We start from the raw sequence: 23,295 nt of genomic DNA, 5'->3' as shown, positions 1-23,295 counted from the left end.
AGGCCTCATCTGGAATATTGTGTCCAGTTCTGGGCACCACGATCCAAAAAAGATGTTGAGATACTGGAGCATGTCCAAAGGAGGATGACCAAAATGGTGAAGAGTCTCGAAACCATGCCCTATGAGGAATGACTAAGGGAGCTGGGGGTGTTTAGCCAGGAGAAGAGAAGGTTAAGAGGTGATATGATAGCCTTGTTTAAATATTTGAAGGGATATTGAGGATGGAGCAAACTTGTTTTCTGCTGCTCCAGAGAATAGGACCCAGAACAATGGATGCAAGCTCCAGGAAAAGAGGTTCCACCTCAGCATTAGGAGGAATTTCCTGACAGTAAGGGCTGTTCAATGGTGGAACATATTCCTTTGGAAAGTGGTGGAGTCTCCTTCTTTGGAGGTATTTAAACAGAGGTTGGATGGTCATATGTTGAGGATATGAGTTCTTGCATGGCAGGGGGTTGGATTGGATAGCCCTTGTGGTTTCCTCCAACTCTATGATCCAACCACATCTGGTTGGATGCATGGGACACCAGTGGGATCCAGGGCTGTTGTTGCTCTTTTTTTTAATGCACCAACATTTCCTGGGTGCTACAATGCTTGAAAAAGCCAGCCACTTTCAAAGTCACATCGCTTTGTGGACACTCTCGCTGTAGATGAGGTCCCCTAGCATAAAGCAAATAGAACATGAATAGGGATCACTGCACTGGAATGAAAATGACCCACAGAAATGTCCAGCATGACTGAGCAGACCTGGTTTGATGAGAACAATGGTGGGGATTTCAACACGGCTGACATGCATGTTCGGAATAATGTTCTGAACATATTACAACCCTGCATTTTTGTTTTTTCGCACAAGGCCTTGCTCAGTCTGCATTCAATCTGTATGAAAGGTGACCAGTTCCTGAACCAAAGGGTTGGCTTCTTCCTACCACTGCGACACAGATTCCCAAATTCCTGGCGGCAAAGAGGGGGGGGGGGAATCAATTTCATCCAATTGTGAATGTTTTGAGGTAGAGTTGATATAGGGGAGAAAGTGGAAGGAAAATAGATGAATTCTAAACCATAGCTATTTGCGACAAATAGCACCCATCCCACAGACTTTTGAGGTTCAGTGGGCTCAGTGTATGCAAAGCTTGTAGAAACCCAGATGACCTTCACAGTTGGAACCTGGAAGAGTGTTAATCGTTTTCAGACTTTTAAATTTGCAATGGGTTGTTCCAACTCAGAGGTGGGCAAATGCACCGGACTCAGTTTTCCGCCTTCTGATTCTCCCATGGATTGTAGCACCATGGCACTGCTCCCAAATAAAAAGGTCAACATCTAAGAGCAAAGTTAAAGGGGAAAAAAAATCAAAGAACGAACCAAAGGAAGGAAAGACCCTCTTTCTCAGAGGAATAGCACATTGTTTGCAAAATCCTTATGCCTTAAAATAAAGGCAAGAGGGAACGTTAGCCCCGGTGTGTTTGAAAAGGCATCAGATATAGGGAAAACAGGACTTCCAGCGGAGAAAATAAAGTGGAATTATCATTTGTAGATGCGGAGAGAATATATGTGTAGTTGGATAACAATATCTCTATTTGTTTTCCTCCCTGAAGCTCACTCTCTAGCAAGCCAAATGCTGTTGTCAGTATACCTGTCAGCGGCTGGAAAATCCAAACAAGACAGAGTTCAGCGCTCTCCTCTGTAATCTCTGTTTCACTGTTATTAGCTCCTTTGTTGAAAGCTAAGCCAATAACGCTAGGTTGGGTTTTAAAGGCTTACCTTCAGACAGGGCATATTTGGGAAATTATTATAATTTGCGAGATGCCCACCAGACAGGGAATATATCCATGGAGAACTTTTCTGGTGGCTCAACATCTGCCCAGTCACCCTTGTCCATCTGCTTCCATGTTGGTTGGAGCTGGAGCCAAGCATCACCCTTTTCCAAGCTTCACCAACAAGTAGCACACAACTTTTGTCTTTCTTGTGTGCTTTCACGTCATTGTTTCCAACGTATGGTGACCCTATCGTGCAGTTTTCTGGCTAAGATTTATTCAGACGAGGATTACCATGGCCTTCCCTGTGAGGCTGAGAGCATGGGACATGCCCAAGGACTGCAGTCCCTTATATTGTTACTGACATTATGTACAAGCCTTTCAATGAACACCAACTTATGGTAGACATATAGGAGTGTTTTCTCGACTTCTTCAGAAGAGGCAGTGGGTTTCCATGGCTAAACAGGGACATAATGCCTAGTCTTCTGAAGTCCTTGTCCAACAAGGACTATCTCACTTTTGTTGAATGTCTTTAAGTTGACTCTGATTTGGGGTGACCCTCTCCTAGCATTTTCTTGGCACAATTTACTTCAAGGAGGTTTGCTCTTGACTTCCTCTAAGGCTGAGTGAGAGGCCCAAAGTCACCAATGGGTTTCTATGGCTTGGCAGAGATGTGAACCCTGATCCTGCAGAAACTCAGGCTGCTTCTACATCACAAAAGCCCTCCATGGGCTGGCCCCTCCTTACTTATCAGACCTTATTTCCCCTCACCTTCCCACTACGGCCCTCCGTTCTGGTAGTCAAGGTCTGCTGTCCCAGCCCAGGATTTCCTCTGCCCCATCTCGGATTCGCCCCTTTTCACTTGCTGCCCCTCACTCCTGGAACCTTCTTCCCCCGCGAGCAAGAGCCATCAGTTCTTTAACCAGCTTCAAAACAGAGCTGAAGACCATCCTGTTCAGAGAAGCGTTCCCAGGCATTGCATAATTGTCACTTGCTATTTGATGTTCTTTTGTTGTCTGTTTTATTCAATCATTTCCTGTATTGCTATGTATTTTATATGTATTATCTTACTAGACAGGCCCCTTCCCCACCACCTCTCCTTTCCCCTTTTGTGTTGTGTCTTTTTAGATTGTAAGCTTGAGGGCAGGGAACCGTCCAATTAAAAAGATTGTATGTACAGCGCTGTGTAAATTTACAGCGCTTTATAAATAAAGGTTAATAATAATAATAAATAATAATAATAAAATTAATCCGGTTTGGCACCACCTTAACTGCCATGACTCTTTGCCTGAGAGCTCTGGTGCCACGACAAACTATACATTCTTATATTTCTCATCCAGAACTGCAGAGGGGAAAACATTAAAGCAGGCTGCGGTAAAGTCCGTCCTAAATTTGGGTACTTGTATATTCTTGTTTTAATCTGATTTTACTTAGATATATTATTTTTATACAAGTTTTTTATCAATATATATATACAACTCTGAGATACGTTTGGTCAAAGACGGTAAATAAAGATTAATTGAACTATAAATTCCAGAATTCCATACAGTCGTCCCTTCCCTTACGTGGGGGATCCTTTCCGGACCCCCCACGTAAGGGAAAAAATGCGGATGCTCAAGCTTCATTCAAATGAATGGGGCTCATGCCTGTGGCGACAAGGCAGTGGCACACAGGGTGCACGCCAGGGAATGCGCACCATTGTTTTCTTCTGGTGCATGGCTCCCTTCCTTCTGACACAGCTTCCAGCATATGCTGGAAGCCGCGTAAAATGCGCTCGTATATGACGTGGGCACACTGTATGCTGGAGCCGTGATAGTTAAAGCGGTGTCATAGTGCATTATTTCTGCAGTGTGGCATCAGCCGTAGTGTGATACTCAAACTACTATGCCACACTGTTCCTCATACATGGGGGCTCCTGAATGGTCAGAATCCAATCCTCCATTGCAACCCCCTTCCCATATTATCCTTGCTTTTCTGGTGGTTTATGGAGTTGTTTGGGGACACTTTGCAAAACAGGTCAAAGGAGTGAAATGGTTGTCCCTCCTCCTCCTCCTCCACAACAACAACAACAACAACAACAATAATAATATAATCTATTAACTGGCAATTGACTTCCTTTTACCTCCATCTTATGCAGAATTGGCCTGGTAGTGAAATCTAATGAACTTAGGTCCAAATATGTGTGTGTGTGTGTGTGTGTGTGTGTGTGTGTGTGTGTATGATGTATAAGATTTAGTTGGCTACATACTGGAATGCAAAGTGAACGATAGTGTTAAATGCATCTACAGACCTATATTTCTTTCTTCTCCTTGCTGGGGAATATGGGACACCTATAAATAAAAATTCACCAGCAGTATTTGCCTCCTGCCTCCGAATTGCTGTTGTCTGGTGACAGCCCATGATAGATAGACAGCAAAAGCAAAGTCTTTGGGGTTCTTTGTATCTTCTTCGCTTCCCTCCCCGATCTGTGATTTAATTATTAGGATGGTAATCATTTTGAGGACAACCTCCAGGGTGCTTTAAAGGTCTTTTAAATAGCGAAGTGTTTGCTAGCTTGACTTGCTCTACACACACACAAACACACACACACAAAGAGCTTCTGGGAATCATTTCTAAAATATTTCCCTTGGCAGGCAAGCCGGAGACCAGAAAATAACAAACTCCTGTTATTAAAAAATGGATAACATGTATCTAATTTATATTGGATCCCTTTTGCTGAGTGGGTAGCACAGAGGGAATATTGGAAATATTGATAAAAAAATCATAGAATCATAGAATCGTAGAGTTGGAAGAGACCCCAAGGGCCATCCAGTCCAACCCCATTGTGACATGCAGGAACTCACAATCAACATCCCCAACAGATGACCATCCAGCCTCTGTTTAAAGACCCCCAAGGAAGGAGACTCCACTACACTCCAAGGAAGGAGTGTGTTCCACTGTCAAACAGCCCTTACTGTCAGGACGTTCCTCCTAATGTTGAGGTGGAATCTCTTTTCTGGCAGCTTGCATCCATTGCTCCATTGGGTCCTATTCTCTGGAGCAGCAGAAAACCTGCTTGCTCCCTCCTCAATATGACATCCCTTCAAATACTTTAACAGGGCTCTCATATCACTTCTTAATCTTCTTTTCTCCAGGCTAAACATCCCCAGCTCCATAAGTCTTTCCTCATTGGGATTCATGGGCAAGTTACAAACAGCTGAAAAGCGGCACTCTGCCGCCGCCGCCGCCGGTTGCTGCGTCTGGGAACCGCAGCAACCAAACCACACGGTTCCAGGACGCAGCAAAGAAGAAGCACCAAAATGGCACTTCTTCTTGCGCCCCAGATGGGATGCCGCGAGGTGCTACTTGCGCACTCGCGGCGTCACATCCGGGGCGTGACGTGCGGACGCTAAGCCCATGTGTATAGGGCGACGCCATCTTTACGCCCTCGTCACATGCTAGGGGTGAGGTCAGTATGGACGCTATGTCCTCAGCCAACCCTTAGCACATGACGGGGGCGCCGCAAAGGACCGTTTGTAACGGGCCATGGTTTCTCATGTGTTTCTTGAGTACCAGAAAACCCTGACAAAGACAAACATGGATTGACGTGAATGTTTGCATTTCAAAGTCTATGGAAAATTTGCACACAGCCATGTTGCCTAAGAAAAAAAAATTTTTTTTAAAAAAAATCCGAATGTTTTGAGTAATTTCTATGCAAAAAATGCCAAATGTGAATTTTGTGTAAAGTCACAAACTACAGAATTTCACAGGAAACTTTTTTTTTAAACAGAAAAATATTTCTACACAGAAAAAGCATTTTCCCCCCACAGAAAAGATACTTTTCTGCCCCGAAATGCCACGTGCAAATTTTGTGGTGGATAAGTCCCAAGTTGTGAATAGTTTTTGGGAACCATGCAAACCATAAACAGTTTTTGAAAACCATAGTTTGGAAAACCATTGTGAATAGGTTATTTCTGAAACTATTTTTTGTAGTGGGAAGAAAATTATTACAATTATTTCTTGCTTAGACTGAGAAGAGCATTAGCAAATCATGGATTTCTCCAAATTTCATGGGTTGCCGGTGCATGAAAATTTTTCCAAGGCTTCGTCTACACAGCAGAAATAGTACAGTAGTATTTTTTACAGGGCTACAATTACAAATCCCAGAAATGCATAGCATTGGAGTTTATCAGACAAGGGGAATTGGAAGTATAATCCGATGGCAATCTGAATGCAATCATGGGGTTTCATGTTATTGCGTGATAACCCACTACACACAAATTCGGGCAATGAGGAGCCAGTTCGAATGCAATGCGTATTCGTGTAATTGCACGAAACTAGCGACTTTAAGTGAATGCGTACTGACCCCACTTTCTTTTCATTCGAATTTAAGAGAAATTCCTCCTGTTTGATAAACTCCATTGAATCATAGAATCATAGAATCATAGAGTTGGAAGAGACCACAAGGGCCATCCAGTCCAACCCCCTGCCATGCAGGAAATCCAAATCAAAGCATCCCCAACAGATGGCCATCTAGCCTCTGCTTAAAGACCTCCAAGGAAGGAGACTCCACTACACTCCGGGGGAGTTTGTTCCACTGTCGAACAGCCCTTACTGTCAGGAAGTTCTTCCTAATGTTCAGGTGGAATCTCTTTTCCTGTAGCTTGCATCCATTGTTCCGGGTCCTGTTCTCTGGAGCAGCAGAAAACAAGCTTGCTCCCTCCTCAATGTGACATCCTTTCAAATATTTAAACAGGGCTATCATATCACTTCTTAACCTTCTCTTCTCCAGGCTGAACATCCCCCGCTCCCTGAGTCGTTCCTCATAGGGCATGGTTTACAGACCTTTCACCGTTTTAGTCGCCCTCCTCCGGACACGCTCCAGTTTCTCAATGTCCTTTCTGAATTGTGGTGCCCAGAACTGGACACAATATTATTCCAGGTGGGGCCTGACCAGAGCAGAATACAGTGGCACTATTACTTCTCTTGATCTAGACACTATACTTTTATTGATGCAGCCTAGAATTGCATTGGCCTTTTTAGCTGCCACATCACACTGTTGACTCATGTTCAACTTATGGTCTACTTGGACTCCAAGATCTCTTTCACATGTACTTTCATTCAGCAATGTGTCTCCCATCCTATATCTGTGCATTTCATTTTTATGCCCTAAGTGCAGTACCTTACATTTCTCTGTGTTGAATTTCATTTTGTTAGCTTTGGCCCAGCTTTCTAGTCTATTCAGATCATTTTGAATGTTGGTCCTGTCCTCTGGAGTATTAACTATTCCTCCTAATTTGGTGTCATCTGCAAATTTGATAAGCGTGCTCCCAATTCTGTCATCCAGGTCATTGATAAAGATGTTGAATAACACTGGGCCCAGGACAGAGCCCTGTGGGACCCCACTGGTCACTTCCCTCCAGGAGGAAAAAGAGCCATTGTTGAGCACCCTTTGGGCCGCAGCAGTCAAAGTGGTGTCAAATTGGATTATTTCCACAGTGCAGATGCAGCCTCAAAAGGCAAGATTATGACCCTCTGCTATGCTTGATGTGTTATAACAAAGCAATTCCTCCAAACAACAGGTTAACAGTGTATTTTTAGTGAAAGGGAAGGAGGATTCTCCCCGCATTTTTGCATATTTCTTCTTTGTTTCCATGCCCCGAGGAGACGACACAGTTTGGCTCATTTAACTACAGTATGAAAACAGCTTTCTTGGAGACTGTGACATATCTCCTGCCAAAGAGCCGAACACAAGGAAGGAGAGCAACCAAAATAGAATAAAAAAGCAAACAACAAAGGATCAAGCCAGGCTTTTCAAATGAGAGGATGCTAAAGAAAAAGAAGATGGGCTTCTTTATTCCCATCTCCCTGCCCCTCTCCCACCAGCAAGCAAAGAATGAGTACCGTTCCCTTCTGCAAATGTGTGCTTAAAAAACAAACATGACACACAAGTTAACATTTTCTCCCTGCTTAGCTTTGTGTGCAAACAGACGATGGGTGCCTACTTATGTTTTGACACTTCTCACACACTTTCTTAATTATATTTGAGAGGAAAAAAATAAAAGGCTCATGTTGGCAGGATTTAAATTGGAGGTGGAAATCTTATGTACAAAATATCCAAAACAGTAGATTTGGTTGGGGAAAAAAGAAAACAATTTGCAAAAGAAAGCAATGTCTGGGCAGTTTTCCCATTCCCATATTTAAAAATGCAAGTCCTGCATGCCAGTGTATGTTTCTGTTTTCGGACAGGGTGCAGGAATGGGTATTTTCTACCCTTCTCACAAACCATCTTCTAAAGACTTCCTTCACTAGGAAATGATCAAGACCTAGGAAGACTGGTCTGAAACACACTGCAGAAATAATCCAGTTTGAGACCGCTTTAACTGCCCTGGCTCAGTACTAGGAAATCCTTGGAATTGTGCTTTATTGTGGCACCGGAGCTCTCTGACAACGAAGTCCACATATCTCACAAAACTAGTCCCCAGGATTCCCTAACACTGAGGGAATTAAAGAGGTCTCAAACTGGTTTATTTCTGCAGTGTGTTTTGGAGCACTGTCAATGCAGAAGGAAGGGCTAAGACAACCTTGGAGGAGGAAGATGCAGCTGGGGTCAGCTTTAAGGGGAAGTGAAATGAGAGTATACACCGTCTGGGAGTATATCCTTATTTCTTTTCCCTACGCAGCATTATGCGTTTGCCTTTTATGAGATTATGGAACCCCCAGAAGAAAACCTTGGGTGAAATGTGTAAGAAACAATTCTGAGCACATGCATCGCAAAAGGAGCTGACCTTGGCTTTGGCATCAGGCTATACCTTCTTCCTCTGAGATGTGTAAGCAGCCACAGCATGATAGCAATAGCAATAGCAGCTTCACTTATAGACCACTTAATACCACCTAAGTAGTCTCTAAGCAGTTTACAACTGTAAGCTAATTGCCCCCAACAAGCTGGGTACTCATTTTAGCGATCTATGGGAGGATGCCAGGCTGAGTCAACCCAGAGCCCCTGGCTGGGATTGAACTCACAACCTTGTGCTTTGTAAGTGTGTAGGCTGCAGTACAGGCATTTAACCACTGCACCAATGGCTGAAGGGTGCCTTTTTCTTCCTTCAGTTCCAACCTAGATAGAGCACCCTCCCTCCATAACTGTCATCCTTGTGAGGGAGAGAATAGGCTGGCCCAGCTCCATCAGGGCTAGCCTGAAGAAGAAGAGCCCTCCCTCCGATCCATCTGGCTTGGTCCAGGCCTCAGAGGGAGAGAAGAATGCTGGACCTGATCCCCTCCCCCCCCCCTCACCATTCCCTTCTCCTTTTGTGTCGTGTCTTTTAGATTGTAAGCCTGAGGGCAGAGAACCGTCTATTATCCCCTCTGTTGTAAGCCACCCGGATTCCCAGTGACTGAGCGGCATATAAATAAATCCTATTATTATTATTATTATTACCCTATATTTTCCCTTGTGACGATGGCCCCATACAGACAGAACAAAATTTAGCTGCTTCGGGTCACTTTGGAGATAGGCTGTTTAAATGATGCATGCATTCTAAGATTCTGGAAACCACTAAGGACTGGAGTGCAGGTTTGGCGCAGCTTCTGGACTCTTAGGACGCATGTATCAATTAAACAGCATACCTCCAAAATGACCCGAAGCAGCTTTATTTTGGCAGTCTATATGGGGCCTTTGATTACCAAAGTGAAACTGAGCCGAAATTATCATTGCTGTTGTTATTGTGTGTCTCCAAGTCATTTCTGACTTATGGCGACCCTAAGGCAAACCTATCATGGGGTTTTCTTGGCAAGATGTGCTCAGAAGAGGTTTGCCATTGCCTTCTTCTGAGGCTGAGAGAGTGTGACTTGGCCAAGGTCACCCAGTGGTTTTCCATGGCCAGGCTGGGAATCGAACCGTGGTCTCCAGAGTCGTAGTCCAACACTCCAACCACTATACCACACTGGTTCTAAATAGTGATGATCAACAGTAGATGTGAAATGGAGATGATGATGACAATGATGATGACGATGACGATGACGATGATGATGTGATGAAGATGATCACTCACATGTCCATGTAAACACACACATACACACATGCATGCACACACACACACAGATAGGGTGGCATGTCATTCCTTGACGGGAGCCTTCTTCATGTCTTCTTTGAAGTGAACCAAGTTTGAAGCCATCAGTAAGAAATCTTACCAAAGCTCACTGCTCTTAATTAAATATTAGCTGTAATTAGCACGAAGAGTAAATGCTGCGCATATTAATTCTGAGCTTGTGAAAGGACTGTCATTGTTAATGAGAAACAGTGGGGGTCTCTATGACATCTGTTTTAGAGCTCAAGGTAGCATAAAACTCGTTAGAACAAATTGCACCTGGACATTAAATTCCCCGTCTCTTTCATTTCCGTCACCTCTCTACTGTTTTTTCATTTCATTTGAAACTCTTGACATTTCCATACTCTCTTATGATTGTTCCCCCCAAAAAACATTCTAGTTATGTTTGATTTCTGGGCATACTGGGAGCCTAGGTAGCTGCAATGTCTTGCTAAATAACATGCCCATGTGATTGTGGTTATTTGTTGTGGTGTGTCTCCAAGTCATTTTTGACCATGGCAACCCTAAGACGAACCTATCCTGGGGTTTGTTCCAAATAGGTTTGCTATTGCCATCTTTCTGAGGCTGAGAGACTGTAACTTGCCCAAGCTCACCCAATGGGTTTCATGGCTGAGCAGGGATTTGAACCCTGGTCTCCAGATTCATAGTCCAACCCTTAAACAACTATGCCATGCTGGCTTGCCCATTTGGTTGCACAACCCACTTTTCTGTCAGTGCTTTAAAAGGATTGTGCTTTTTTAGGGCCTGAACAGACAGGCCAAAATAAAGCTGCTTCCGGTCACTTTGGAGGCATGCTGTTTAAATGATGCATGCATCCTAAGAGGCCAGAAGCCAAAGCCATGCTCCAGTCCTAAGGACTTTAGCGCAGCTTCTAACCTCTTAAGATGCATGTGTCATATAAACAGCATACCTCCAAAGTGACCAGAAACAGCTTTATTTTGGCCTGTCTGTTCGGGCCCTTATTTGACAGCAGCCTCTCCACCCTGATGTACTCCAGATGTGGCCTATAATTCCCATCATCCCCAGCATGGCCACCAGTGGACCAAGGTATCCAGAGGGCACCACGCTTTCAAGGATTCTTTTGGCAGGGAACAATTTGGAACTCAAAGGATGGGTCTCTGACTCTGCATCTCAGTCAATGGAGTCAGGAGTTCAAGGAAGATTTTAATGTGTGTTGTCTAGGGTTGCCAAGTTAGGAGCATCCTTGGCCTTGGGATTGCATGGCCAGAACATGAGACCATGGATGGCTCCAGAGGTGTCACATGGGTGTGGTCTGGTGGTTATCAAGCTAATTTAATGCTCAGAGCATGTCATTCTAATGAAAAAGCACAAATCAGTGATACCTTTACTGGTCAACCGAAATGCACAATATACTTGTTGCAAGCTTGCAGCAAGTATATTGCGCATTTCGGTTGGCCAACAAAGGTATCACTGATGGATGTTTGTTTGCATTTGTTAAATGGCCAACACAGCTACCCCTGAATGTTTTACGTGAAGTGAAGGATAGTCTCCAGAGCATCAATAGCAGCTGTGTCAAAATAGGCAGCAGTGGAAGTTATGCTGGTATATGTTTGTGTGCACTTGTGTGTATTTGTGTGTGCGTATTTGTCAATGTGCTTGTTGTTGCTGTTGTTGTTGTGTGCTCTCGAGTCATTTCCGACATATGGCAACTCTAAGGCAAACAGATTTTCTTGCCAAGATTTGTTAACAAGAGGCTCACTATTGCTTTCCCCTGAGGCTGAGACAGTGTGACTTGCCCAAGGTCACCTAATGATTTCACAGCCAAGCTGGCAATCAAACCCTGGTGTCCAGTGTGCATGGTGTTGTGTGTGTGTATCTATGCTTATCTCTCCCCTCCCCATAGCTGATAATCCCACCTCACTCCAATGGAGCACTGCTACCGCTCTTAAATGGTAGAGGAGAGGGAAAGAGGCAAATGAGCAGTAAAGACTATCATCCCCACTGCAGCACCCTTGACAGAGGGAAGAGAAGCAAGGTTACTTTCCAATTTCTCTTTCTATTTTATCCTAAAACGCTGCAATGGGGAAAGGAGTTAGTCTCTGCTGCTTATTCACCTTCATCCCCTGCCCCTTTCCAGGATGTGTAGTATCTGCAACCATGGCCCCTATGGGGCTCATCAGCTGCAGGGGTATGGGTTGGATGGAAGGCAATGAATAGCCTCTTGCCCTCCATCCAAAAGAGACATCCGTGTGCATAACTTTGAATCATACGGTGAATTATATGCTGTAAGTCACCAACAGAATTGTAGACTTTGGATACACAGGTTTCCTAGTTTCTAGGCACTTCAGCTCATAATCTATACTGATTTCAATGGGAAGGAATTGGTCAAAAGAAAGAAATAAAATAGTCAGGAATAGGAACAAAGTTGCTCCCTCCACCCTCTGTATCCACTCTGAAAGCATGAGCCCAAAAGGTTTTTGGATAGGCTGAAATCACACATATTATTATTATTATTATTATTATTATTATTATTAAGCTTTATTTATATAGCGCTGTAAATTTACACAGCACTGTATATACGATCTTTTAATTAGACGGTTCCCTGCCCTCATATGAAAGCTCTCAGAGATAAGGCTTACCTTGCCCTGTTATTCCATTCATTTCCAAAGACCTTACTAAATCTAAGGACAACAGCTTTTAAAAGCAGTTTGGGAGTACCATAGTTTGGATCTAAATTATGGCTGGAATCCTGTTGATGTCATACACTTGCATAAATTCTTTTACAAATATGGTTGTGCTTTTTTTTGACTGTCGTACAACCCAGGTATGTAGTTCATGGACATGTATGCAAACATTCTGCAGATGTAACCAGTTCACTTGCAATTGTGCATTCTTGGATAATATGTAACTATTTGTCAGGGTATCATTTGAATTACTGAGATTATGGATATTGTCATTGCTCATTCCTCATTGGACAATGAGTCTATAAACAGGCACAGTACAACCAATGGCAAGTGGTTGTATTGCAATATAGCAGAAGGGCAGTGTAGAAGAACCACTATGTTTATGTGAGTGCAGATTTGCATTACTCAAGCATGTTGTAGGATCTGCTCCATTGTTAAAAGCAGAGCCGAGCAAGGTCCTTGCAGGGACACCAGTGATGTTATGTTGCTGCTGTTATATTTATAATATTTATTCATATCCTGCTAGTTAGGGACTCAAAGTGACTTCCAACAGATTAAATAAAACATCATTAAAAAGTCAGAAAATGCAAACGTTAAAAAGGGATTAAACTATCAACCAACTAAAACCAGTTCAAAACATGATTTTTAAAACAACAACAACAGCAACAAAATAACAGAAGGAATGTTAATCGGATTGTACAAGGCCTATCCTTCCTAAACAGTCAGTCCTCAAAGGCTAGATGAAACAGAAAAGTCTTCACCTGTTTATGGAAAGAAAGTAGGGAGAGAAAGGACTTCACCAGTTTACGTTAAGAAAGTAGGAAAGGTGGTCTAACTTCTATGAGAAGGGAGCCCCAAAGCTTGGGAGCAGCCACTGACAAGGTGCTCTCCAGTGTTCCCACCAGAGAGACCTACAAGAGATGGAGAAGCGGGCCTCCTCAGCAGATCTTCAAATATGGACAAGTTCATAAGGGGGAATATGGCCTTTCAAATAATCCAGCAGTTCTCAACCTGTGGGTCATGACCCCTTTGGGGGCCAAACAACCCTTTCACAGGGGTTGCCTAAGACCATTGGAAAACACATATTTCTGATGGTCTTCGGAACCGAGACACCACTCCTCTATCTGGGGGGGGGGGTCACCACAATGTGAGAAACTGTATTAAAGGGTCTTAGGAAGGTTGAGAACCATTGAAGTAAGGTGTACTTAAGATGTATATGTTGTGGACAGAATGTGTTGGCTGACATCACTTTTGTAAGGCAAATGATCTGAACTTACCCACTGTCTTGTTCTTTGCTCTGTCCATTTTCCAGGGTAACCAGGAAGCGACAGCACCTCCTGACACAATGGCACAGCCTTACGCCTCGGCCCAGTTTGCTCCTCCTCAGAACGGCATCCCCGCAGAATACACCGCCCCCCATCCCCACCCGACTCCAGACTACACAGGCCAAACCACAGTTCCAGAGCACACATTAAATATGTACCCGCCTGCTCAGACGCACTCCGAACCAAACACAAGCGACACAAATGCACAAACTGTCTCAGGCACAGCCACAGTAAGTAGTGTTTCCTGATGGTGGGTTGTTTGTTATTCTAGGGTGCAAACGATAATGATGCAAAAGATCCTAAATGTTTTAGCACCCTTCTGGACTAAGGACCTCCTGCCTTTCCAAAAGCATTGCTTCCATGTCAGCCCAGCTCACATTGAAGGGGACTAGTTTCAACTGCATTGCTGTTGGGGGTTGGTAAAATAATATCGATCCGTTATAATGTATGTCTTTTACTAACATTCCCAATTACAAATACTATAAAGGGAATTTTGAATCCAATAGGGGATTTCTAAAGTTTCCTGGGGATTTTTTTTTTGCCTCTCCATTTTATGTTTTGATTTGTGACTTTGTTTGGATTTGGAAAGACAGGACTTTGATAAGCCATATCAAAGCCATATCCAAAGCTTTGGGGCAGGAGGGGATCGATGACATGTTTCAGACTCATCCAGCCAGCATGAGCATCAGAGTCCAAAAAAGTAACTTTTGCAAACTCTGACATTTACTTTGTCTGCTCAGCATAGGAACTGGGGCCATTTTATCTGGCCCACAGAGGTTAGATGGCCACCTCTAAGGGGTACTTTTAGTGATTAATTCCTGCAATGATAGTAAGTTGGCCTTTGGGATCCCTTCCAACTCTACAGTTTTATGATTCTTTGGAGAAGCTCTTTGAAGCTGGTCAAGAAATGGCAGGCAAGTGGACCTCAAGGGGACACAGAGCTCAATACAACTGTGTTTCTGTCTCTCCGCGGCCGTTAAACTGGCTTTTAGAAATTCCTAATAGAAAAATCAGAAGTGGAGCAATGCACTAGGAAATGGCTGAAAGGCCTAGGAATCTAGAATGGCAAGCAGATGAAGCAGAAGTAAAAAGCAGAAGGTAGCCAACCATGGCTCTTTGTTTCCCTCAGAATGGATATGCAGAGGGCAGCCTGCTCCCTTGAGGAAGAAATTATTCTGCATTACTGTGTACTTACTAGATATGTCAACATTGGGGCTGCTAGAATTAAGCCAAATTCTTTTGCTCTCAGATTTCTCAACATATGGAGCCCTCATTTTTTGTGTGTGTTGATAACTAGCTCTGATGGGGAGCTTGGGAAGATGGCTTTCTTCACAGTCCTCCTGTTTGCAGCCAAACCTTCTGAAATCAGCAACAACCTTTTAGTTTATCTTCTTTAAAATTCAATCATGTTAAATAAATCAGTGCCAATGGTGTTCACTAGAAATCCTGATTTCTCACCTCATTATTTACAGCTGACCAAATATTTAATGGCACTGTTGAGGCCTATTGTCCGATAGAGTGTAGGATAGATGAAAAACCACATTGAAAATGGGGAAATCTACCTGACTCCTGAAGGCAACCAGATGAAACCCACACTGCATCAGAGACACAGAAGTAGGCCAAGCATTGGTGGGAAAGAGGATGCCAATGGGGCAATTGGGACTTATGAACCCTCTGCTTCTGCCCCTCACTCACAGTTGCATCTACATCACCACAGTGATGGCAAACCTATGGCACACGTGCTGGAGGTGGCACTCAGAGCCCTCTCTATGGGCACATATGCCAACGTCTCAGCGCAGAGTTTGCCAGACATACCATCTCTGCAGTCCTACATTAAGAATTGTTTCTGGAGTTGTGGGTTCTGTGAAAATTCATTTCAATGGTGCTTCCACTTTTGAATGCCAAGCTCATTCTTACCTTAAAACCTTAAAAGATTTGCACAGAGTTTTATTCCAAAACTGATGTGAGCTGAAAGGGATAAGTATCCAGGTATCAAATAGTGTACAGTAACAATTTCCTCTTGTGTGATGAATTATCTACCAAGGTGATTGATTTTATGAAGAATCTGGAGTTTCTGCAATACAAGATTTATATCATCCATGAAATCCTGAAAATATTACAGAAGGAATCAGTGGAACGTGAGGCCTTTGACAAAGTTCCCCATGACATTCTTGCAATCAAGCTTTTAAAATGTGAGCTAGATAAGGCAACTGTTACATGGATTTGTAATTGGTTGACTGGCCGAACCCAAAGAATGGTCAGCCATGGCTCCTTTTGATCCTGGAGAGAAGTGACCAGTGGGGTCCCACAGGGCTCTGTCCTGGGCCCAGGGCTATTCAACATCTTTATCAATGACTTGGAGGACAGAATTGGGGGCATACTTATCAAATTTGCAGATGACACCAAATTAGGAGGAGTAGCTAATACCCCAGAGGACAGGATCAAGATTCAAAATGACCTGAATAGACTAGAAAGCTGGGCCAAAGCTAACAAAATGAAATTCAACACGGAGAAATGTAAGGTACTACACTTAGGGTGGAAAAATGAAATGCACAGATATAGGATGGGCGACACCTGGCTGAATGAAACATGTGAAAGGGATCTGGGAATCCAAGTAGACCACAAACTGAACATGAGTCAACAGTGCGACGCAGCAGCTAAAAAGGCCAATACAATTTTAGGCTGCATCAATAAAAGTATAGTGTCTAGATCAAGGGAAGTAATAGAACCACTCTATTCTGCTTTGGTCAGGCTTCACCTGGAATATTGTGTCCAGTTCTGGGCACCACAATTTAAAAAGGATGTGGATAAACTCGGGAGTGTCCAAAGGAGAGCGACTAAAATGGTGAAGGGTCTGGAAGCCATGCCCTATGAGGAACGACTTAGGGAGCTGGGGATGTTTAGCCTGGAAAAGAGGAAGTTAAAAGGTGATATGATAGCCCTGTTTAAATATTTGAAGGGATGTCATATTGAGGAGGGAGCAAGCTTGTTTTCTGCTGCTCCAGAGATTAGGACCCAGAGCAATGGATGCAATGGATGCAAGCTACAGGAAAAGAGATTCCACCTCAACATTAGGAAGAACTTCCTGAGAGTAAGGGCTGTCCGACAGTGGAACACACTCCTTCCTTGGAGACTGTAGTGGAGTCTCCTTCTTTGGAGGTCTTTAAGCAGAGGCTGGATGAACATCTATCTATGGGGATGCTTTGAGTGAGATTTTCTGCATGGCAGAATGGGGTTGGACTGGATGGCCCTTGTGGTCTCTTCCAACTCTATGATTCTATGATTCTATGATTCTATGAACATGGATGTGTGCATGCATGTGTATGTGTGTCTCCTGTACATTCTTACCTAGCCATTGAGGAATCTCCATTGCAGATACAAACCACTGTAGCATCCACTTTTTATTTTATTGTTGCAGTTCACTTGTTTCAATCCATTTCCTATTCAGATTATGTATATTGATTCACTTGGTTATTTTTAGCTTTTGGGAGCCGATGATCTATGGTGTCCCTTGGGAATCTTGGCATTGGGCTCCATTAATGGAGTCATGTCTGGAAAACAATTCAACCAATACCATAATAAAAAATAAGTTGGATTAGGGCTAAAGTCACTCAGCTACCTCCCAAAATTGTCTTCTGCTTGTAGAATTTTTTAATTATTATTGAAACGTTGCATTAGAAAATCACATGAGAAACTAAATCCAAAGACGATATTCCACTTTCACATACATTCATAACTTTATTATAGTCAGAGACCAGCCTTGTAATTAGAAAAATCAATAAGTATAAATTACAAGACCGGAGCATGATGTAGCAGTTTGAATGTTGGACTGGGATTCCATTAACAATAAACAATTATAGCACTCTTATTCCTCTTAAATGGCTATGTCCCATCCTATGGAACCCTTTCTAGCACCTTTGCAACAGAGAGAAAGAAGTTGGTAACATGGTTTTCATAGACGGGATGCGCTTCATCACATGCATGATGACATAGATCCAGTCTACGAAAGCTTAACTACAAACGGTGAGCCTCGAAGATGCTACAAGATCCCTTTGCATATTGATATGACCTAACTTTCCCATGCTTTTGAATCTTACAAAGCAGAAGCATGGAAACAGCTAATGGCCCCACAATAACTCTTCTCAAGCATCTGTGGAAGACTGGTGGAAGGGTTGTTGTTGTTGTTGTTTCCTCCTTATGTTAATATTTCTTTAGACCTGGCCTATTATTAGTGATAGCTGAATTTTTGTAGTTTTCTAGGAGATTACTACATGTAGCTTTCAAACTGTGATTAGACTGGGGGAAAAGTGGTGCTGGCAATACTTATCGCATGACGCCATTTCTGACCTGTAGCTGCTGTGTCCTCGAAGCACAGTTAGGACATCCCTTTTCATTGACAGGGGAAAGCCATCAATGAGCTCACAGTCACACATGTCCCCAGGTGATAAAGGTCATTGCTGATGTAGTTGTGGTATTGGCAGTCATACTCTGAAATGGCATTATAAAGGAAAAATAAAAACAAAAAACCCCAAAGACAGGGAAGTAGGGTTAAGGGGGAGTCAGAAAGGAAGAGAGTGTGATGGCGGGAGTAGCCCCGGTTGCGTGATTGCAAAGATTTGTGATAATGGCTATTTTACAAATAGGTACAATTCCATTTTCATTGACAAGTGGGATTGCAGTGAGAACGGGACTCATGAGGTATGATTCCCTACGCAGTAAGAAATCTAATCTAAGTGAATTTGCAATTATTTGCAGTAACAGCTGATAGGCTCCACGTCCAAGGATTGGTGAATCCACTCTGGGGTTTATTGTAGATATGAACATCCCTATCCAAGGTGCTGAACGTATTTGCGGGACCCAGTTCATCAGCTTGGATAGCTCCTTACAAGTTCAGTCTGAAAACTGGAGCAGATTGAGCAGCCGTTGATGTGAAAGCCACCAGCTGCTGTTGAGTGTTTGCAACCTGCAAAAATTAATGTACCAAAATGGGTACAGAATAAAGCCCTAAGAAACGAGTATGTTGAATTTGCAGTGTGTACAAGGAACAGTGATCATACATCAAGTGCTAGTAGCGGAGGATGCAAATTGGCATGGTTGATCTTTGACAATGCTTGTTCTACAAATAATGTTGACCTTTTCATCTGGGTTCTTGGCCAACTGCACTCAGTATTCTCATCACAGCACATGCCAGGCATAGCGTTGTTATTTGCTAAATATGTGAGTCTATTTGTTATGCTGTTACAAGAAATTTTCAAGGGAAGGGATGCCTTAATAGTATAGAGTCATAGAGTCGGAAGGCCATCCAATCCAGCCTCTTGTCATGCAGGCGTACACAGCCAAAGCATTCCTGAAAGATGCTCATCCAACCTCTGTTTGAAGACTTTCAGAGGTATTAAAGCCAATCGCACATCGCATGGTGTATCATATGATTGGGCATATCTGTGCCATGCCATAATCATTTCCATGGGCTCCATCATTTTGCCCCCTCCGAATATATTCTGTGGCAGACCCATGAAGAAAGAAAGAATGAGAGAGAGAAATGTACAGGTCGAGTCTCCCTTGCCCAAAATGCTTAGGACCAGAAGTGTTTTAGATCTGGAATTTGTTCTGGGTAGTTCCAAAGAAAATATGAGAAACCTAACTCATCTGAAAACTTGAAATACACCTTCTGCCACTGTTGACAATCTCTGCCATGGAGAGTGGCATGAAATGAAGTAACCATTTTGGGAAAGAAAACAAGGGAACGTGGGAATCCACTTGGCGCAGAGTCTGGCCATGCAACCTGATCTTGTGTGGAGGCCCATGGGCCACAAACCTCCCTTGAACACCTACCTTCAAAGGTGGAGGGAAAAAACACATCTTTTTGTGTGTAAACAAGATGTACAAGGAGCCACACACCTTGTTTTAGAAAAGAAGTGCACTCTGATAGTGTTCTGGGACTGCAGTTCCACTCTAAAAGAAAGCATCCTTCTCTCCACTCATCCCTCTAGAACAGGGGTAGGCAACCTGCGGCCCGCAGGCCGGATGCGGCCCGGCGAGGCCTTGGGACCGGCCCCAGCCCGGTCCTGCCGCTGATTGCCACCGGGGCCTTTGGGGGGGCAATTGTCTAGAAGAAGCCCAAAACATGCATATATATAAACTTTTTTAAAAAGTCAGCAAATTTTTTCGCGTGTCCTCCATTTTTTAAAAAAAAGTGTCTTCCATTGAAAATTTTGTCCTACATTTGTCCTGGTTTATTTATATATTAATTTTTTAAAATAGTTAATTATTTATTTTTTGGCTTCGGCCCCCCAGTTGTCTGAGGGACAGCAACCCGGCCCCCGGCTCAAAAAGGCTGCCCACCCCTGCTCTAGAACAAAACTGTAGCTTCATTTTACTGCCAAATTTGTCTATAAGTGTTTGTGTGTGTGAGTGAATGTTTTTGTTGAAATAGACAGATATTAAAAGCCCATAATCTCTATTCATTATATTTCTACAATCACTTTGAATATATATCAGTCATATTATATAACAACCTGGTTATTTATGCAGTCCTTGGTACAGTTTATCTGTTTGGTACGAAGATACTTCTAATCACCTTGTGCTGCTATTACATATTATCAACTGTAGCCTGCAGATGCTTCACCACAACACCAAGATATACGATTTTCAAAACCAGGATCTAAATGCACGTTACATATCGCACGCACATTTGTATTCACATCAGGGCCGCTAGCACGCCATGTACAGAAACCCTTCGCCAAGTATAGACCTGATTCACTGTTCTGTAGCTGACATGCAGTTAAGTTAATTGTACATCTGCTCACTTAATTCACCCTTTTTGGTTTTGTTGCATTTCATTTCCTTGGCTAACAGCGATAACAGCTGATCTGCTCCCTGCGTAGAACGCTGATCCTCAGCTGCAAATGTGTCATTTTTCACTTAGGGATAGAAAAAAATTACAGATACAGAGCATTCACAGATACAGTGCACCTGTGTTATAAGCGGGCGTGTTTTACGTGGATTCCAGCATGCGCTGGAAGCCGCGATGGAAGTGAGGGAGGCGTGCACTGGAAGGAAACAATGGCTCACGCTCCCGTGGCATGCCCCCATGTGCCACTGCTGCGCCTCCGCGGGCATGGGCCCCATTCACTTCAATGGGGCTTGAGCATCCACGTTTTTTCCTTTACGGGAGGGGATCCGGAATGGGTCCCCCGCATAAGGGAAGGGTGGACTGTACTTCCTTTATCTGGAATTCTGAAATTGGAAATGCTCCACAATTTAGAATTGTCCACATGGGTGGCTGAAAATGTGACACCTTTGCTTTCTGATGGTTCAATGTACACAAAAATAAAAATTGTGCACAACATTATTGAAAATATTATGTATAAAATGACCTTCAAGCTGCATATAAGACTTAAAACATGCATGATTTGTACATTTAGACTTGGGTTCCATCTCCAGGATATTTCATGATGTATATGCACATATTCCAAAATCTCAAAACATTTGAAATCCAAAACACATTTGGTTCCAAGCATTACGAATTTGGGAGCAGACACCCTTGAATGGTAAATGAAAAGATTTGAAGGTCCCTGTATATGCACCTTACATAGCGCATGACATATGCATGTTGTGTTACTGACTTCCACTTCTTCCTTGGCAGCTTAAACACCTATGCCTTGCACAGTTTACAAAACACACAGTGTTGGAGAAAATAGGAGAACTGTCCCAAAGCTGTGCCTAACACTAAACAAACAAACCCGAGTTTTCAAAGCGGACTTTGGTGACATGAAAGCTAATTCATCGTTTAAATTGCACCTGACCTTCCAACATCTTGGCTCCGCATTATAACGCTTTAATGAAAATTGATCCTTACCTAGCATTATTATTCCCCCTTTTCACAAAATGTAAGAGGGATAACTCTGCCAGACGTAGCTCAGTTAATGATGTATTTTCCCCCTTGGGCCCCTGGTTCTAGATGGTTTGCAGCTAGAAAGAAGTTGTCAATTGGAATGACACTTATCACAGTGTAATCTTGTGTGCGGAGCAGCAGGGCTTGTTGTTTTTCTCCCAGGCGATGATATCTTGGGGTTTTGGAGCTATTCACGCTCTATCCTTATTTAGATATTTGAGAGTAACTTGCATAGCTTGCAAATACTGTTCATTGTTCTGGACTTGTTCTGCTCAAAATTTGTGTGTGTTTCTTGCACAGAAACCAGATTTTGGAAACAGCGCTTTCTACGTATTATTTTCTGATATAATGTTTTGGTGCAGAAAATGTGGTTTCCTGTACAAAAAATTGCTGGGTTTTTTGGTGCACACAACCTCTTGAACACAAATATATTTCTCCATGTCCCGATCAGCAGCTATGACAACAAATGGCATTTCTCCCCTCAATCAATGTCTTGAAGTGGTAATGGGCTTGATGAGAAAAAACAAACTCAGGTTGAATCCAGACAAACAGAGGTACTTACAGTAGGGGCCCCCAAACCAGGTATAGGGTTGCAACCTCCAGTCCTAGATGGGGTCACAATCTCCACAAAGGACTGTATTCGCAGTCTGGGGGTGCTCCTAGATCCGTCGCTTCACATGAGAAATCAGGTGAATGCGACGATCAGGAGCGCCTGTTATCAGCTTCGGCTGATACACCAGCTGCGCCCTTTCCTGGAAGTAAAGGACCTAGAAACTGTTGTACATTCACTGGTAACTTCACGACTTGATTTCTGTAATGCGCTCTACATGGGGCTACCCTTGTGCCTAGTCCGGAAACTTCAACTAGTGCAAAATATGGCAGCCAGGCTGGTCACCGGAAAAACTAGGAGTGACCGAATAACACCCATCTTAAAATCTCTTCACTGGCTGCCTATTAGTTTCTGGGCACAGTACAAGGTATTGGTTATAACCTTTAAAGCCCTACATGGCTTGGGTCCAACCTATTTGAAGGATCGCCTGCTTCCATATAATCTGCCCTGCACCCTCAGGTCCTCCGGGAGGAATCTATTGCAGCCTTTAAAAACCAGACTAACTGCTACCTCCCAGAGGGCCTTCTCTGCAATTGCTCTCAAACTATGGAACGGTCTGCCAGACGAGATCCGTCAAATTGCCAGCTTAGACAGCTTTAAAAAAGCTGTCAAGATGGATCTCTTTGTGAGACTTGAGTATTCTAAATCAAAACATCAACAACAGCTATTGTAAAACAAAAATTTATTGTAGAGAAGGTAGAAATACACTGGATCACATTTTTGCTGAATCTGAAGAACTCCAAAGAGAAACCCCACTTTAAAACCCCAGCCCACACTCTTTTTTCCTGTTCAACCCAGATCGTTCCTCCCAACTCACCCCCCTTCGCCACAGAGGAGGGGGTTCTATATCAAAGCAGTCCTAACGAAAGCACCATTTGGTTCATAGTCTCTTCTGCCTTGAGAGATCTATGGATACCGGAATTGAGAGTATCTGTTAAACATCACCCCGTCATAAAACTGCCTGACTGGTGCAAATTGATTGCTGC

At 43.2% G+C, this 23,295-nt stretch overlaps 1 protein-coding gene across 8 annotated transcripts in view; it reads left to right on the top strand.

The window, feature by feature from the left end:
• Window positions 1-23,295, top strand: part of RBFOX1 (RNA binding fox-1 homolog 1) — a 1,322,412-nt gene that overhangs the window by 1,157,967 nt on the left and 141,150 nt on the right. For all 8 annotated transcript variants that reach the window (XM_042437945.1, XM_042437936.1, XM_042437943.1 and 5 more), the window contains exon 7: window positions 13,793-14,035. In XM_042437945.1, coding sequence (XP_042293879.1) covers window positions 13,793-14,035 — 243 coding nt within the window. The remainder of the gene's footprint in view (window positions 1-13,792; window positions 14,036-23,295) is intronic.

This window comes from Sceloporus undulatus, chromosome 8 (assembly GCF_019175285.1).
Source record: "Sceloporus undulatus isolate JIND9_A2432 ecotype Alabama chromosome 8, SceUnd_v1.1, whole genome shotgun sequence".
NCBI classification, from domain to species: Eukaryota; Metazoa; Chordata; class Lepidosauria; order Squamata; family Phrynosomatidae; genus Sceloporus; species Sceloporus undulatus.
Note: the sequence above shows the minus strand (reverse complement) of the source record. Positions and strands in the feature narration are given on the sequence as shown.